Source organism: Haliotis rubra, unplaced genomic scaffold, assembly GCF_003918875.1.
Source record: "Haliotis rubra isolate DU_JTF1 unplaced genomic scaffold, ASM391887v1 Scf302, whole genome shotgun sequence".
NCBI classification, from domain to species: Eukaryota; Metazoa; Mollusca; class Gastropoda; order Lepetellida; family Haliotidae; genus Haliotis; species Haliotis rubra.
The window spans coordinates 409,910-428,480 of NW_025766972.1; the positions used below are offsets into that span (position 1 = coordinate 409,910).

The 18,571-nt window shown below is 40.1% G+C and overlaps 2 protein-coding genes across 3 annotated transcripts in view; one reads left to right on the top strand and one right to left on the bottom strand.

Annotated features, from left to right (window-relative positions):
* The window catches only part of LOC124282763 (aspartic acid-rich protein-like), a 42,195-nt gene extending 37,655 nt beyond the window's left edge, over positions 1–4,540 (bottom strand). Inside the window, exon 1 of the mRNA XM_046718790.1 lies at positions 4,409–4,540. Coding sequence (XP_046574746.1) covers positions 4,409–4,540 — 132 coding nt within the window. The remainder of the gene's footprint in view (positions 1–4,408) is intronic.
* The window catches only part of LOC124282745 (LWamide neuropeptides-like), a 164,305-nt gene that overhangs the window by 119,489 nt on the left and 26,245 nt on the right, over positions 1–18,571 (top strand). The gene's annotated exons all lie outside the window — the stretch shown is intronic.

Below are 18,571 nucleotides of genomic sequence, written 5' to 3' on the forward strand. Positions count from 1 at the left end.
GCATAGTTCATACAACTGTAATAGTACGCCGATTCACAAACAAACAAACAAGTATAAAAACGGGTTATTCCCACTTGTCCGGCAGGCTGAGGGGATTAAGAGTTATGGGTGAACGGTTGTGCAAAGTTTGTTGATCCCTATGAAAAAAGGTCACACACACACACACACACACACACACACACACACACACACACACACACACACACACACACACACACACACACACACACACACACACACACACACACACACACACACACACACACACACACACTCACACACCATCCTCGTCCAGCCGGCTAGGGGATTAGTGAACACCGCTCACCATATCCTGCAAGCGGATATGGCTGCAGTGATGAGGTGCAGTGTTGCATTTAACCGGGTACTAGTGATCTAGAATTAATGTACAAATGTATTGTATGCAACATGTGCAATAATTGCATGTATCTGTGTATTTATAAGTGATATGCAATATGAAAAATGAATGAAGATATGTGCAATAGATGTATGCATGTAAAAGTGCTCATGAAATGTGTAAAATAATCGTGTAACTGTGTGAGATTTTTTTCCTTTTTGTACTTAAAGTCATCATTAAATATTGGGCAACCAAATATTCTCTGACCGGCTTGGGTGACCAAATATCACAGACCGACAGGGGGGTTGTATCCCATCCCATAACCCCTACATGCCACTCTTAAGTGGATTAGTCCATTGTGTGGAATAGGTAACAGGCAGTGGATTAACAGTGCAACAGACCGTAAACTATGTTGTTATAAGCTGTAGGGGTAGTGGCATGTAGGGGTAATGTGGGGTTACCGACAGGGGAGCAAAATAAGAAGTTCACCTTTTGTTCTCAGCGATTATCGCGCTCCACTGATCTAGAACCTTTAAACAATAGGTGCCGGACACGTGGGAAGACCCCCTTAAAACAAACAAACCAACCCACGTGGCAAGCTGGTCCAACTTGAAGTGAACTGGTTAAAGTTCGCCAGTATTTTTCATTAACAACCATAGCAACCGAGAAAGTTACGACTTGACAGACCAAAGGTAAATGATAAATTGACACTTTTTTCAAGTTTAAAAAGCGTTTCAAATAACTAAATTTTAAGCAAATCATGCCTTCAATACATCATTAGCAACAGTTTTACTTCTACAAACGGACCAGCCTCACGGGAGCCACACGGTGATTACTGTGGAGTAGGTTTGGAGCTTTCTTCCTCTTCCATAAGAGATAATAAGTAGGCCATCTATGTGTACTTTACAGTAATGTACTGTGCACTCTGGTAGCCTAGTGGTTAAAGCGTCCGCTCGTCACGCCGAGGGCCCGGGTTCGATTCTCCGCTTGGGTACAATGTGTGAAGCCCATTTCTGGTGTCCCCGCAGTGATATTGCTGGAAGGTCGCTAAAAGCGGCGTAAAACCACAGTAATGTAGAGTAATGTAGAGTGCACAGTAATGTACTGTGCACTCTACTTAAATACAATGGTAGCCTAGTGATTAAAGCGTTCACTCGTCACGCCGAGGGCCCGGGTTCGATTCTCCACTTGGGTACAATGTGTGAAGCCCATTTCTGGTGTCCCCGACGTGATATTGCTGGAAGGTCGCTTAAAGCGGCGTAAAACCATACACACTCACTTAAATACAATGCATAATGATTACAAATACATAGCCTCGATCTGTACACTGATTATAGTCAAAACTGATATAATAATATGTCATTCGAACTTGGTTTTGTTTTGTTTCGTTTGTTGTTCAACGCCGCATTCAGCAATATTCCAGCTACATGGCAGCGGTCTGTATATAATGGAGTGTAGGCCAGACAATCCAGTGATCAACATCATGAGCGTCGATCAACGCAACTGGGGTACGACGACAGTGAAAGTGGTCGAATGTAACATATATTATGTTTGGGATTACCCTTTCTAAGATTAACTAACAGATTCTAGTACTTTTGTTGGGTTATTCCCTTCCGGGATTCAAACCGAGACCCTCAGAGTCAGGTACTAAATCGCAAGCACACCAAGTTAGACGCCTAACCCGCTCAGCCAGCGCGACTTCCACAAAAATGGAAGTCGGACAACTGGTAGTCTACACCACGGACTTTGTGTACCCCTCTGATAAGACTTAGTGTAAGTTGTTTGACTAAACATAACAAAAGTACTAGAATCTGTAGTTTACTAGTGAGTGAGTGAGTTTAGTTTTACGTCGCACTCAGCAATATTCCAGCTATATGGCGGCTGTCCGTAAATAATTGAGTCTGGACCAGAAAATCCAGTGATCAAAAGCATAAGCATCGATGACATGTGTCAACCAAGTCAGCGAGCCTGACACCCGATCCCGTTAGTCGCCCCTTACGACAAGCATGTGTTACTGAAGATCAATATTCTAACCCGGACCTTCACGGGTTCTGTACTTTACTAAGAAAGAGTAATCCCAAATATAATTCTGTACTTATATTGTTTAATGAACGGGTTAGTAGGGTTTAAGGATGCATTGTACAGTATTCCATTAGCTATATTCGTAGTAGTATTATACTAATAGCTCAGCTGCTTAAAGGCGCTTTGGTTTTCCCTCGATCATTGGATGTCACAGTCGCACGGCACATCATATTATCAATCTCAACTTGCCGAGTTAATGTGGCTTTACCATCCGTACGAGGTACCCATTCACAGCTGGGTGGACAGGGACACATAGTCACATTACTTTGTCCAACTTTACTGCACGTTGCTGTACCCGCAACTAGGTGTTTGCACGTATTCATGTGGCCACCATCTGGTCATATACCAACGGGTTCGTGGGTTCTTTTAAGTGCAGAGGGTTGTATACTGTACACTAGGGGTTGTGACAACACTGAAAGAGTCTGCACACAAAGTTGTCTCCAAGGGTTTTACACCCGGTCACAGGTGGGCTCGATCCGGCACCTCAAGCTAGCTGGATCACTAGCCTGGCGCCTTAAACAGTTCGCCCTCCACGTCCCATAGTATACCATGTCAGCTTAATGTAATAGGAAAGTCCGAAGTGATTTGAAAGCACGATCACAGGTGTCTGGGTCGCCAAAGGTCATCGAGCGTGCCTTACACGACTGAGGTACCCATCCTCTTGACCTACTAGTCAATGCCCGTACATTTGTATGTCGCGAGGCGTGAAAAAAACCCTCACAACGGTATATTGGACTAAGGCATCGTGCATCACCTTGAAAAAGAATAATTATATTATTTTTAAAAATAATCCACAGAGCTATTCGTGTCGTATTGATTAGTGATTGAATCAGCAAAGAAACTGTATTGCTATTTAGGTGAGTGAGTTAATATTTAACGTCACATCGTACATGAAGATCCTACTTTCTGTGAACTAAGGTCCCAAAATAAATGATGTGTCAGCATTTAAAATTGAAACATTGTGAAACTAAATACTGTCGTCTGTGCCAGGCTGACCTCTTACCTTAAACACCATTTATTTAAATATAATTCATACAAAAACATGTTTTGATATAGTTTCAGCTGTCGCCGGTCTGAACCATTTCTCCTGTCTTCTTTTGCGTCCCAGAATTAAACAACAAAGATAATAATAACTAAAGTTGATATATTTTTATTCATTATACACAGAAAACGTATTACAATACGTATCGTTTGAAAAGTCTATCTCGGTATATCGGTAAAAATCTTAAATTAATTATTATCGATGTGAAAATTGTGTAATCGATACAAAAGCTATTGTGATGAAATAAAGGTTTTTTTCTACATACACAATACGGAAAGTTGTGTCTCCCTCTAAATTATGTTGACCCGTGAAGATCCGGGGTAGAATAGGTCTTCAGCAACCCATGCTTGCCACAAAAGGCGACTATGCTTGTCGGAAGAGGCGAATAACGGGATCGGGTGGTCAGGCTCGCTGACTTGGTTGATACATGTCATCGGTTCCCAATTGCGCAGATCGATGCTCATACTGTTGATCACTGGATTGTCTGGTCCAGATGCGATTATTTACAGTACAACCAGAAATTATTGAGAATTTAAAGATTGTAAATATTTTATTTTTTTCACTCATTACTCACGTATTAAATGTGAATATTAGCAGAACATAACTCCAGATTCAAAGACAGCCGCCATATAGCTGGAATATTGCTGAGTGCGGCGTAAAACTAAACTCACTCACTCACTAAATTATGTTCAGAAGACTGTTTTGTTAGTAATCCATGCATAAGTATGGCGCCGATGTGAAATATCCGTCAGACTATTTTAGCGTTTTTGCTCAAAGTTCCTTTCCCCAATACTTATTGATAATAGATCGATATTTAGTTAACGATTATCGAACTCTGTTATCTGTATCGATAGCCAGCTCAAGGTAATGCGGGCAGTCCTGGGCTTCACACGGATGTATTGTTATTCCCCACCAGGTCTTTTCCCCACCTGACCATTTCCCCACCGGGCCATTCCACACCTGGCCATTTCCCCACCTGGCCATTCCCCACCTGGCCATTCCACACCTGACCATTTCCCCACCTGGCCATTCCACACCTGGCCATTTCCCCACCTGGCCATTTCTACACCTGGCCACTTCCCCACCCAAGAATATTATTGCCTGGTCATTAATAATTAATTAATCACCACCTCTTTGAAAACACCTCCCAAACTTGAGGAGTTAATTAGTGCAATTAGTATTCCATGAGCTATATTCATAGTATTATTATACTAACATTTGTTTGGCGCCAATATCCAATTCAGCTGCTCAAAGGCGCTTTGATTTTCCCTCGATCATCGGATGTCAAACTCGAACGGCACATCGTGTTATCAATCTCAACTTGCCGAGTTAATGTGGCTTTCCCATCCTAACGAGGTACCCACTCACAGCTGGGTGGACTTGGACACATAGTCACAGTACTTTGTCCAAGTTTATTGCACGTTGCTGTACCCGCCACTAGGTGTTTGCACCATCTGGTGAGAGTTGGAACCGTGGATTTCGTCATCCCACGGAAATGCATCGTCAGACCGCGGCTCCAAGGATACTGCCAATGTGTTGACGCGGTTGCACCGAGACCGTGAAGGCCTGCCACCCACCAAACGAGTGAAACGTATGGCAGTTAATCACCAGCAAAAATTACAAACACTATCTACTTCATATGCAGACGGTGAAAAAAGGTATCAGAGAACATATCAACTCAGCTACCAAGAAAATCCGCCTGAATGTTACAGAATGAAATGTATTTTACACTACTTCTTGTTCAGTCATTCTTATATTTGAGTGAAATAACAACCAAATAACAGGAAGGTGGGAATATGACCGGCCAGATATATATTTGGATGGGGTATTGTCCGGGTGGGGACATAACTGGATCCCGCTTCACACAACGTACCCATTTGAGGAATCGAAACTGGGTCTTTGGCGTGACGAGCGTTAACGACTAGTCTACCATACCGGCCCGATACTTGGAAAAACTCAACCGGTAGGGGGGACTATTGAGGGGGAAACAACTATTAATAGCGATAGTCTATTGCAACAAACTATTGCGACTGCGACAGTCTTTTGAGACCAATTTCTCCTTGCATTGTCTCATTTGAGATCATTTCCCAAATGCATTTAAAGTTTATATGAAACGAAAACAAGTTGAAGTTGTTTCAGTATCTTTCAATAACTGACAAGAAACTTGAAACCCCGATCAATTAAACAGTTAAAACATAAACTCAGTGAAGATGCACGTCTGCACCCAAACAATAAAAACATACAAAACGACATAAATATTTAGTCTTTTAGCGGCATTTAGAACTTGTATATAGACTTGTATTTAGATGTTGTGTGAGAAAGAAAAAAGAAGCTTTAATCCATAAAAAATATCTTGGTCAACATAAATATTTGTCAACGAAAGTCAATTACTGAACTACCGATAGTCACACATACTATCGATGCATCGATATGTGTTCGTTTCCACCACCGATGAATTGCTATCGGAGACTCAACAATTGCAATCAATCGATAGTTCGATGCATTGTTACAGCCTTATTAACCGGACCCTTACCAATAAAACCTTGATAGGAACGTAGAAACGTGATAGGAGAATCTGTATTCGTATATCTGAGAATGTAGTTAGTTCTTCATACAAATAATGAAGATCCGACTTTTTCATTTACGTTTGAAACCGTGGATTACATTTCATGCCGTGAGTTTAAAATTTCCCGTTTCCATCTGTACTCTGAAATAGGGATACAATAGACAAAGGTTAATAAACACTGTGTAAGGAGCTTGATTAAAGGGACTACTACAGAGTGAAAATATTTCAGTTAGCACCACGCCAGTAATCAAACACCACATCAGGGGTCCACTTCAGCAGTAATTATGAAACCCGTGATATCTTAGTCTTGACAAATCGAAATTCAATATCCAGTGTTATCTTAATAATTACAGGTGTAATGTACTGTAATAACGGTTTGTTGATTGTTGGAGGATGATGGGGCTTGTTACACCTCGGGAGTGCACCTGCATGCGATGATTGTGTACGTGTGGGCAGGCTGTTACCAATGACGTGTTTGATGGTGGCGGGTGGGGAGCGGGCTGGTGGCACTTGGTGGGAGGGTGATGGTTTAAGAGGGCTGGGGTGTGAGGATCGAGATTGATGTTCAGGGCACATCGTCATGTGAGCGATATATTCTCAAGCACGACGTAAAACCCAATTTCACCTCACATACAATGATCGAGGGGAAAACAAAGCGCTTTGAGCATGCATGTAGATGAGATGGACCATAGCGCTATACAAACATTGTCTGTTTAGGCTGCGTGTAGAGGGGACAAGGGCCCTGAGCTGATGATGAGATTTACAAGCCTGACTGTGCCAGGGTCACCCGAACCCTCTCTGCTGCATTTTTATTTTATCTGTAAAACATAATAATAATAATTTACAAGATTAATCCCTTTGAGGAATATGTTGCCCTGTACATTAGTGTTGGGAACTGGCTAAAATCTCATAATTGATGATTGGTTCATTACAACCGATCAATCATCAAAATAATTGGTTAGCGTCATTCATGAAATTTGTTAATGCACAAACATATAAGGAAAAAACATGTAGTTCTTTGGGGTCTTTGGGGGCAAAACTTCACATCTGTAAAGGATGACTAGTATGTTAGGAACATACATTTCTTGGTGTCTTTAAGATAAATTCAATCATGACTTGGAACGAGCTTGTAGTGCTTATGAATTGTAACATACAAAACCAACCTTGTGATAAATACTGTTAATGAAAACAAGTGTTCCAGAATTGTTTGTGTTTGATCATGAGAAAACATGATCGATTGCTTGGTCGTTTAGTCACTGCGACCAATCTTCGATTATTTCAATTAGTCGGACCACCACTAACGTATATACATTGTTCGTTAAGACAAACACCAACCCCAGTCTTTGTCTCCTTTTGGGAGGCTAGAGTCGATCCGTGAGGTGAGGTGAGGTGAAATTGGGTTTTGCGTCGTGCTTGAGAATATTTCGCTCATATGACGACGTGCATGCGCGTGTATGTGTATGTGCGGCTGCTTGTACTAGCCCAGACTGAAGCTGGTTTTATAGTGCTAGCCCACTGAGATACCATGCCGCAGTGAAGCATGAATACCCCACTCAGACACATTATACTGACTCCGAGCCGACTAGTCCTTGTTGTACCCATTAATGCCGAGCGCCAGGCAGGGACAAACAAGTACCATATGTTAACGTCTTTTGGTTTGACGCGGTCGGGGATCGAACCCGCGACCTTCCGCTCTCCGGGCGGACGCTCTAACCACTGCACCACGGAGGCTAGAGTCGATCCGTTATTAATGTTTATTGAGTTGAGTGTAATGGAGTAAAACAGATGTAACGTAGGTTTGATTCGTGTTCTGGTTATATAGCGGCTTAATGTGGAGGAAATGTCTACCACAAGCTAGGCTTTAGGGTACTACTTAGTTTTACACCGCCTTTAGCAGTATTCCAGCAATATGGCGAGGGACACCAGAAATGGGCTTCACACATTGTACCTATGTGGGGAATCGAACCCGGGTCTTCGGCATGACGAGAGGGGTAGCCTAGTGGTTTAAGGGTTCGCTCGTCACACCGAAGACATGGGATCGATTCCCCACGTGGGTGCAATGTTTGAAGCTCATTTTGGTGTCCGCTTTGATATTGCTCGAATATTCGATAAGCGGCGTTTGGACAAATTTTACCTGTGTAATGTTGAGTTTCATCTCGTTAGGGTTATCTAGACTACTCCACAGGATCCCATTTGCGTAGATCGATGCTCATGCTGTTGATCACTGGATTGTCTTGTCCAGATGCGATTATTTACATTTAGCCGCCATATAGCTGGAATATTGCTGAATGCAGCATTAAACAACAAACAAATAACACCTTGATTAAATCTGAGATAGTTCCCCCGTCGACATACAAACGTTGCCAGTGTCATGTCAACTGAAAACGAAAGTAGCTAAATAACTATAAAATAGCCTCACATTAGCTCCCCCTATGAACTAACAAGTTCCTCCCGATAGTGATATTCCTTTATGTTTAACGGCGCTTCAATCTCCCGAATATTTCTGAATTTACTGGAGCGAAATGTTAATAGGTTCTTTTCCCCCATTCATTATTAAACGCCAAAGCGTTTTGAAATGCATGCATTCATGATGTAATATTTTTTGCAAAACATATTCCTTCCTGTCTTTAAATGTAATATAGCTTCACAAAGAATATCCTCATGGGATTTTGATGTGAATATATGATATTGAACAAATCAATTGAAACGACGGGTTAAAACCTTGTACAAGATTGACATTTACATATCAAAGGAATAAAATTCCCAATTCATTTTACTTTAAGGAAAAAAACACCTTCGAAGCAATTTGATGCAGTTAATCCTTCACCATTATAATGTAGCTTTGACGTTAAGAGGGGCGGTGGGGTAGCCTTGTGGTTTAAGCCTTCATTCGTCACTCTGAAGATTCGAGTTCGATTCACCACAAGGGTACAATGTGTGAAACCATTTTCTGGTGTCCCCCGCCATGATGTTGCTGGACTATTGTTAAAGCGACGTAAAATTCACTCACTCACTCCAAAGATTATATTTATTGAACACGATTACACTCCCTACTTTGTTTCGAAGCGGACATATGAGTGATGTAATACACCCGACGATCACAATGTAACCTTTCAAAACCTTTAAGGGGCGGTGGGGTAGCCTATTGGTTAAAGCGTCCGCTCGTCACGCCGAAGACCCGGGTTCGATTCCCACAAGGGCACATTGTGTGAAGCCCATTTCTGGTGTCCCCCGCCGTGATATTGTTGGAATATTGCTAAAAGCGGCGTAAAACCATACTCAGTCAGTCAAAAGCTTTTACGAATAATCACAGTAATGTACATTGTCATAATCCTCACTTGCATGCATGCTCAGAACTTTACTTCATAACCCTGGTCAATGCATCAGTGTACTTTCGGTTTAATTCTCTGATCTCAGTGAGTGAGTGAGTGAGTTTAGTTTTACGCCGCTTTTAGCAATATTCCAGCTATATTACGGCGGCGGACACCAGAAATGGGCTTCACATATTCTACCCATGTGGGGAATCGAACTCGGGTCTTAGGCGTGACGAACGAACGCTTTAACCACTACGCTACCCCACCGCCCCCTCTGAGTTCAGACTCGTCACTACCGCTGCCTATGAGCATGCACTACCTGGCACTCGCAGTTCTTACATCTCGAATACCAGCATTGTTGACCCTGGGATCCCCTCATAGCTATACATTGCAGTCTGTTAATAATCGAGTCTGGACCAGACAATCGAGTGATCAACAACATGAGCGTCGATCTACGCAATTTTGATACAATGACACGTGTCAATCAAGTCAGCGGGTCTGACCCGTTAGTCGCCTCGTATTGTTGCTGAATACCAATTCCAACCCGGATCTTCACGGGTTTGCACCGTATGATTTCCGGGTCTTTGGGAGGGTGTAAGATTCAAGTTTAAAATTTCTCAACAAATATAACTCGAAGAAAACAATCACGCACGTCGCCCACTTCTGACAAAAAGTGATGTGAAGAAATTTTGTGATTTGTTACTATTCTGTCTATTCTCTGTGTAATTAGCCGAGAGGGGAGTCGCGTTTAACGGCAAGGAACCCCAGTGGATGCATTCATGTCATCTTTTGAGAATGATCTTCTCTTGAGAATTATACATTCTCACATTTACCAACAAACCAATACGTAGATTAGATACTATCGAATTACACAATACTTTGGCGACTTTTAATCTAATTGCAAAATAATCTCTTAAACGAAAACCAATTTAGAGAGCTGAACGTCATTTCTGCGACATCCCACTTGGTGGGTTTAGACATTGTCTCCCCCTGAGTGATGTATTGGTTAGCAGATTAGCGTGCTGTTGCTGTCATAGTAGTCGTAGTAGCAGTAGTAGTTGAGGCGGAGTAGACGGGGACGATGTGGGCTTTGAGGGACTGAAGTGATGACGGAACGCCAGAAGTGATTATGGGGTCAAAAGAAATATTCATATTTTCAGAAATGCACAAATGTTCATCGCTTGGTGTTTATTCCAGTATCAAAAATGTATTTTGCATTGAACCATATTTAATTTTATTGAAATCTAAAGACGCGAGGCGGAGAATAACAATGTTACGAATCGGTGCACTTCCAATATATAAAAATACCGGTACATTTGATGGAGTTCCGAGGCACCAAAGACTTTGTAATATTTGTAATGATAACTTTGTAGAAAACGAATTACATTTCATATTTGAAAGTAAAGGTTAACATTATTTGCGCTGAAAGTATTTTAAAGCATACCATATTACATTGATCAGCAAAACTTTTTGAACACATTGTCATGTACCAATTTTTCAACAGCAACAAATTGTTTCAATTACTTTAAGGAAGCATTGTCAGTGCGTTCAAGTGGCATTACTTTATAATCTAGGTTTCCGTCAAGTTTCTACTAACTGAAACTATCATTATGCGTTTCCATTTAGTTTCAGTTCGCTGAAACATTCATAGCAAAATGACTTAGTTTCCGCTATTGCGGAAACCTATTTGAAAGTAAAGGTTAACATTATATACGTTGAAAGTATTTTAAAGCATTACCATATTCCATTGATCAGCAAAACTTTTTGAACACATTATCATGTACCAATTTTTCAACAGCAACAAATTGTTCCAATTACTTTAAGGAAGCACTGTACCGGGAGTGCCATTTAAAAACAGTTCTGAGTTTGTATGTGGTTCATAGTTACGGCAGAAATGTATGCAATTAGTTTTTGGTTTAGAAAATTTAAAGCCGTTTTCAAGACACCATTTATTTATTTTGTTTAAACACAACTGTAGTTGCCGTTCGATAGTATGCATATTCTTACCGCGACAAGAAATGTTAAAATCATCCACAAAAAGTGAGCCATCGATTGAATCATTTAAAACATTACACTTGTTTATTTTGTATTGTACGTGGCCGTAAGGCCTTTTTACGAAATAAACTTGATTGATTGGTTGGTTGGTTGGTTGGTCGGCTGGTTGGCTGGTTACTGGAGAGAGTTAGGGGAATGTTGAGTATTACGTCCTCATGGGTTAGTGAGGAGCGTGGAGAGGTATATGATTATGCAGAAGGTATAGGATTGACAAAAAGCGTAATGCAAATGCGAATATAAAGATGCATTCCTTTCTGTAGCTATTCGATCTGCCGTTAGAATGGGAGTTCCATGGGTTTCAAAAAATGGTTGGTTGGTTGGTTGTTAAACGCCGCGCTCAGCAATATTCAAGCTATATGACGTAAGTTTGTAAATAATCGAGTCTGGACCAGACAATCCAGTGTTCAACATCATGAGCATCGGTCTACGTAAATGGGTTACGATGACATACAATCGACTACTTCATCGAGCTTGAAAATTATTTTTTTTAAAATACACCACATATACATTTCTTTTTTTTAAACAATTGTTTTCAACATATACGTAACTTTTGGTCGACGTTATCGTAATATTACCGATGAGATTTTAGTTTTCAGATTCAGTTCTTTTAATATACTAAAATGCGTGCTCATTGTTAGAAAGCTCACTGTAATCACAGGCGATGCCACGGTGCCAGTTTCTTGCAGAGTGAGTGAGTGAGTGAGTGAGTGAGATTTACTCGGTTTTTAGCAATATTCCAGCAACATCACGGCGGGGGACACCAGAAATGTGCTGCACACATTGTACCCATGTAGGAAGTCGAACCCGTGTCCTCAGTGTGACGAGAGAACGCTTTAACCACTAACCATTAGGCTACCCCGCCGCCCCGTTTGTTGCAGAAGCTCCCCCGAAACCATGTAGTATCATGAGCCTCACAGGTTGTTACCGCATTGCAGTAAAAAATGGTGAAGGTATAAAACAGAAACTAAAATGAAACTGTATTGATCATAATTTTTGGGAGTGTGTCGATTAAGCATTTGGGGGAAAATTGTCATATTTGAAATCTATTTTTTTTGCTAATTTAATGAAAATAGTATGCAATGTCGCCGCAGTGCTAATACCCCACATCTTCAAAACACTTGCTGATGATATGTCGGAATCATAAATCGACTCTGCTTTTATCAGAGATTTCTTGCGTTGTTTATATTCAAATACGGATATAATGCATTTGTAGAGTGCCTGATATCCACTTTAAAGATGTTGTATGCTAGGAAGAAATTATGTGCAGACATTACTATATTACACCCGTTAACCCTAGCTGCCTGATGCGTCAGAAGGTTATCAGTCATCCCACCGGGTACCCATTCACTGCTTGGTGAACAGAGACACTTTTCAACAAACTCGCTTGCCTAACGTGAGACCACATGTGACACATGTGCTTCGTTGTGGGACAAGACTGAAGTCCAAGAAACTCTTGAGTGTCAAGGTGAGAAACATGGTCAGCCATGCAAGATCAACGTGATCAACGTTGCTTATGTCTACTGATTTGAGATCTGAGTTCACTGCACAGGACCTCAAACCACTCCAATTATAGGGGTAGAGTCTTCAATGGAATCAGATCTTCAGATCAAATTCGTGATGAGATGTATCTGTAACAATATTGACAAGTCTCTATATTACGAATCAGAAGAACGTGGAATATTTAATTTCAAGAAGACAAGCAGCTGTACCAGAAAAGAAAACAACCAAACAGAAAAACCAAGATGCATTATCATTAATCTCAAAAGCTTCGTCTCCAAGGCAATAAATCGTCCACCTGTTCTCGGTGCTCTCTATCAGAACTATACACAGTTTTGTCGACCATTAAATGTAATCAGCACATGCTTTGTGCAGTTCTTATGAGTTCTTTCCATCGTGTAAAAACATACCGATGTTCCTCTGTGATCGATGACTTCCCAACACAGTTTTTTCTTTCTTCTTCTGGTAAAGTGCAACGAAAGGACTTTGATATGAGCCTTGCAAACAGGTCCGACATATTTCAGTTACGTAAGTGAAAGGATGTTATACCTTAGTGTCACGTTTTGTGGCTGGATTGAGTGCCATGCCTCTTTGTAAATATTTCCAAAGCATCACTTCGTGGCAGCTTAATGTGGGAGTGTAGTACAGAGAGGTGAACCTGAAGAGCAGGACGATGATGCTAACAAAAATATATCCCCAGCAAATTCGAACTCCAGATCCTATTTTTTTGCCAATCTAAGGTGTAACTGTGAACCCAAATGGTTTATGTGCACTGGGTCCGATCAAAGCGTTCGTAGCAAGAATCCATTCATAACCCTATTGTAAACTATATTGCTACGATAGCTCGTAAGGCATCGAACCCTGTGTGTTGAAACACAAACCAAAGTGACGATAAAACCAGCTCAATCTCTGTCATTATTTAAATAACACGTCACAATTTAATTCTAGACACCCAAAAGTCCAGAAACTCTCCGCGCTATGAACACTTTCTGACAAGGGGCTTGACAAAATTAAACATGCAGTTGTCATGAATATATGCTAAGGATGAAAAAATGAAATATATTTTTTCGAAAATTCAAAATTTAAACTCGCCCGCCCATGTGCCGGACCACGGGCGAGAATGTTTAGTTTCGCTCAGAATTCATGGTTCTGAGGTTGTAAATGAATCAATGTATGTTAACAAGTATAATGACACAAAATTCAAGTCATTTTGACAAATTAATGTTTCCTGTTTCATATGATATCATCTCCACCCACACAAATTATATACTGTTCCCTGGTCCGACAATTTAAGCATCATATTTTGCGCTATCGACCAACAGATCTTTCCATGGCTATGGGATACAACTCTACCACGCTGAAGATATGAAGTGAAGTATGGTGGAAATTATATGAAACGGGGAACATTTCAATGATTCAAGAAACTGAGCTGGTTTTAACTTCACTTCGGATTGTGTTTCCCTTTTCACGAGGCCAAGGTATCATCTCTGATTGTCAGAGTTCCATTCATATTAGTAACACCTTTGTTCTGCTGGAATTCTTCAAAGGCATTTAGAAGTTGGTGTAGTAATACAAGACAACTCTTTCAACGTTTCTGGGCTAGTTCTTGCCCCTTCGTCAGGTGGATAATGACGCCTGACGAAGGGCAAGAACTAGCCCAGAAACGTTGTGTAAAATAAATCAAGAAGTAGTCATCCATAAGATCTGTCTTGTATTACCTTTGTTTTGCGTCTAATACCTAGCGAATTATTTACGACCGATAATTGAGACTAATTAATCTCGTATTTTTTTATTTTATTCATTCAGATCAGTAGATACAAATATACAAAATACATAATGTAACAGAACTGGTACACAATAACACAGAGGTTCATATGAGTAGGCATTATACATACTGGGCATTTCATTCTTATTACGCTGGGAGTATATGCAGCAGTGATGACCATTTTCCGTCAAATTGTATTTCTTTTTTAATGGCAATAAACATTTCTGTCTTGAAAATATCACCCAATATTTTTACGAATGTATCCAATGATAACTTTTTTTTTAAATACCAGATACATGGATGTATTTTTACCAGCAGGAAGTATATGGTAAGTTGACCTTTAATTAGGTCGGTATTATTTCGGCCAATTAAGTCAAATTTTCTTATGATTTATCTTCAACATACTCTTTCAGTTTCAACCAGAATGTTTTCACAATAAACATGTATCAAATTTTCTGACATTAAATTACAAAATGAGCAAACTTTATCATCCACTTATTTCATACTCAGTATTTCTGTTTTTTTAATCTCGTAGTTAACGCTTTGTATCACATCATGGATTTCGTTCTATCGTGTGAGGCAAGCAGCCATGGAGCTGACAAGCCAACATAATCATAGGATCGAACCAAGGATCATCTTTTTCTGTCACACCTAATGGATACTGACTTGCATAAAATCAAAGTGTAAAATCGAAAGCGTCATTTTGATAAACTACCTTGGCAGGTTCATACGTGTTTACTTTCCAGCACTCTCAAATTGTCTATAATGTGACAATTCAAAACTCGGCAGCCTATCAATTAACCTATTAATATATGGACTTAATATATGGATTCTATTGAAATAAATACCCCAGACGAGTTTGTCAAAGTGGCTTCGTTCAAAATATCTGTGAAACCGTATTGCCCTAATGAGCTAGAGAAAATTTCTGCGAAGTTTTCCTACTAAGGGAGAGAATGGAGTTCCTAAATGTAGTTACAATGGCGAATGGAGAGAACGTATATTGCACACAAGGCTATGGATAGTGTACACTGTTTCATTGTCATAGTCATCTTCAAAAATTGTGTCTTTTCTATACACCATGAAACCCATTCGCAGCTGAATGGACTGGGACACATAGTCACGGTACTTTGTCTAAGTTTATTGCACGTTGTTGTACCCGCAACTAGGTGTTTGCACGTATTCGTGTGACCACCATCTGGTCATATACCAACGGATTCGTGGGGTGATAAGGCACAGAATTGTATACTGCACACTAGCTATAGGGGTTGTGAAAACACTGAAAGAGTCTGCACACTAAGTTGACTCCAATGTTTGTACACCCGGTCACGGGTGGGTTCGATCCCGTCACCTCAAGCTCGCTGGATCACTAGCCTGGCACCTTAGACAGCTCGCCCATCACGCCCCTTCAAAATCGTTCTGCATTGTCTACTGAACAGTGCTTCACACCAGACGAACCAAATTGGGATCAGTCATTTACCAAACGTCGTCTAGCGAGGACCAATGATTGAATCAAGACAATTTCGAAGTTTCATGATCACGAGACAATCAAATCAGACTGTTTCCTTGACATTTTAGTTTTTCAATTTGTAACAACGGTGGCAAATAGTGAGTTGTAATTATGTAAAGGTAGATCATTTGAAGTATATCGCCATGATTCGCATAGCTTAACGCCAGTTTAAACAATTTTCTCTGATATCAAGACAAGTCAGTTTAATGTCAAAGAAAAGCCTACGGTGATCAAGATAAGAATATATCTGAAAATGATTGGAGCCATGCCCATAAAACACCTTTCAGGGCGCTTGTTAATGTAAAACATCAATGGTTTCAATACAGTATTATTCACAGGTATATATCAACAAACGAAATGCTATCAAAAATGAAATTGATTGAAACCAATGCGTGTACTTTCTGTAAAACAAGTGTCGAAACCATAATACACATATTCTATGAATGTCATATTGTCAAAGAGATTTGAAATAATGTTATTGCATGGATTCAACATAAAAGAGGCACTCTTCTTCATTTAGATAAGAAAGAGGTATTATTTGGATACCCTGAGAAAAGAAATGATGTGGTCCACTGCATCATAATGATCACAAAATAAAATATTTTCAAATCAAGACTACCGAATAGAACATCCAAATATTTCACATATTAAAAAAGAGGTCGCAATTTCATATAATTTACAACTCACTTCTACAATTTTGATCTTCATGCATTATGCTATTTAGTTAAGATGTTATCTATTTAGTTGGCTCTAATATCTGTACATTTGGAAGATCATCATCAAACTTCCAGGAATTGTCTGGAAATAGTGGACTTTTCACTGTACATTGACTTTGTACGAAAAGAAAGGAAAAAAGATAAGAAGGTATTTTGCGAGCAAATCCAAACTTATTCTCTGCGAAAATCAGATCCAGGGTTGATCATGAACACACATTTTGACACAGAGAAGAACGGTCGAGCAGATGTCTGATTCCATTTGAATGTTTTCCTGATGTAGAGAGTGAGTTTCTTAGTTTTACGCCGCTTTTCGCGATGTTCCAGCAATATCACGGTGGGGCACACCAGAAATGGGCTTCACACATTATACCCATGTGGGGAATCGAACCCGGGTCTTCGGCGTGACGAGCGAACGCCTTAACCACTAGGCTCACTCATCGCCTCTACTGATAAAGGTGTTTCTTAAATTATATCATGACAATAAACCAGAGGCTAGTTCGGCATTAGTAAAGGCAAGATATGTTTATAGATAGGCTACAAACATATATATATATATATATATATATATTACATGGCAGAATGAAGAAGTTATATATATGTAGCGGGGAGTGTGGAAAGGGTCTACACAATATATTTCTAAAAGTAGCCGTTGTCAGTTCTCACCTCGCGAAGCAGATGTCAAATTACCATCTGCTGCATAAAATCATCAACTTCCTTATGTACATCCGTGTTGTTAACAAGTTGAGAGTGCTAACAATGGCTACTTTTAGAAATATATTGTGTAGACCATGCTCGTGAAGATCCGGGTGAATAATCGGTGAGACAGTGGGTTGAGGTTATATTTTTCCCATTGACCCCAGCGTATATCGTGGTAAGTGAATAATCAAACGCATTGTGTGTTCGTAAGACTGCCCTTGTTTGATATGTGCAAAAAAAAACAAACAAAACTATTTCACATTGTGTAGCATTTTCTCAAATTTTCACTCGTCTAATCGCAGCATGCATATGACGAGTATGTTAATAATTTGCATGTAAGAAATAAGAAGTTAACAAATTTATGAATTCACACGAATTTCTCAAATTGTCTGTGACTGACGCACAATCCCGCAAGACGACAATGGTAAAGTATGTCGACCTCAGAACTCACACACCCGTGAAGATCCGGATTAGAATTGATCTTCAGTAACCCATGCTTGTCGTAAGAGGTGACTAACGGGATCGGGTGGTCAGGCTCGCTGACTTGGTTGACACATGTCATCGTATCCCAATTGCGCAGATCGATGCTCATGCTGTTGATCACTGGATTGTCTGGTCCATACTCGATTATTTACAAGTCGCCGCCATAAAGCTGGAATATTGCTGAGTGCGGCGTAAAACTAAACTCACTCACTCATTCAGAACTCACACGGTTTTACAGACACACACAATGACTGAAGTTTATACATCGTTTCAATAGGGTGGAATTTTCTCTCAATATTGTCGGTTATTAAATGTGACAATATCAATAACAAGACTTTTCAGTAAAGGTCATGAATTATTGACGCAAATAACCAAATGTGTATTTTAATTTTTATATCAAAGGATTTTAGCTGCAGTTGACATTTCACTAAACGAATAAAACGACTTAAAATTCCTAGATTAGGGAAAAAGTAACTGAACACCAAAATGAATT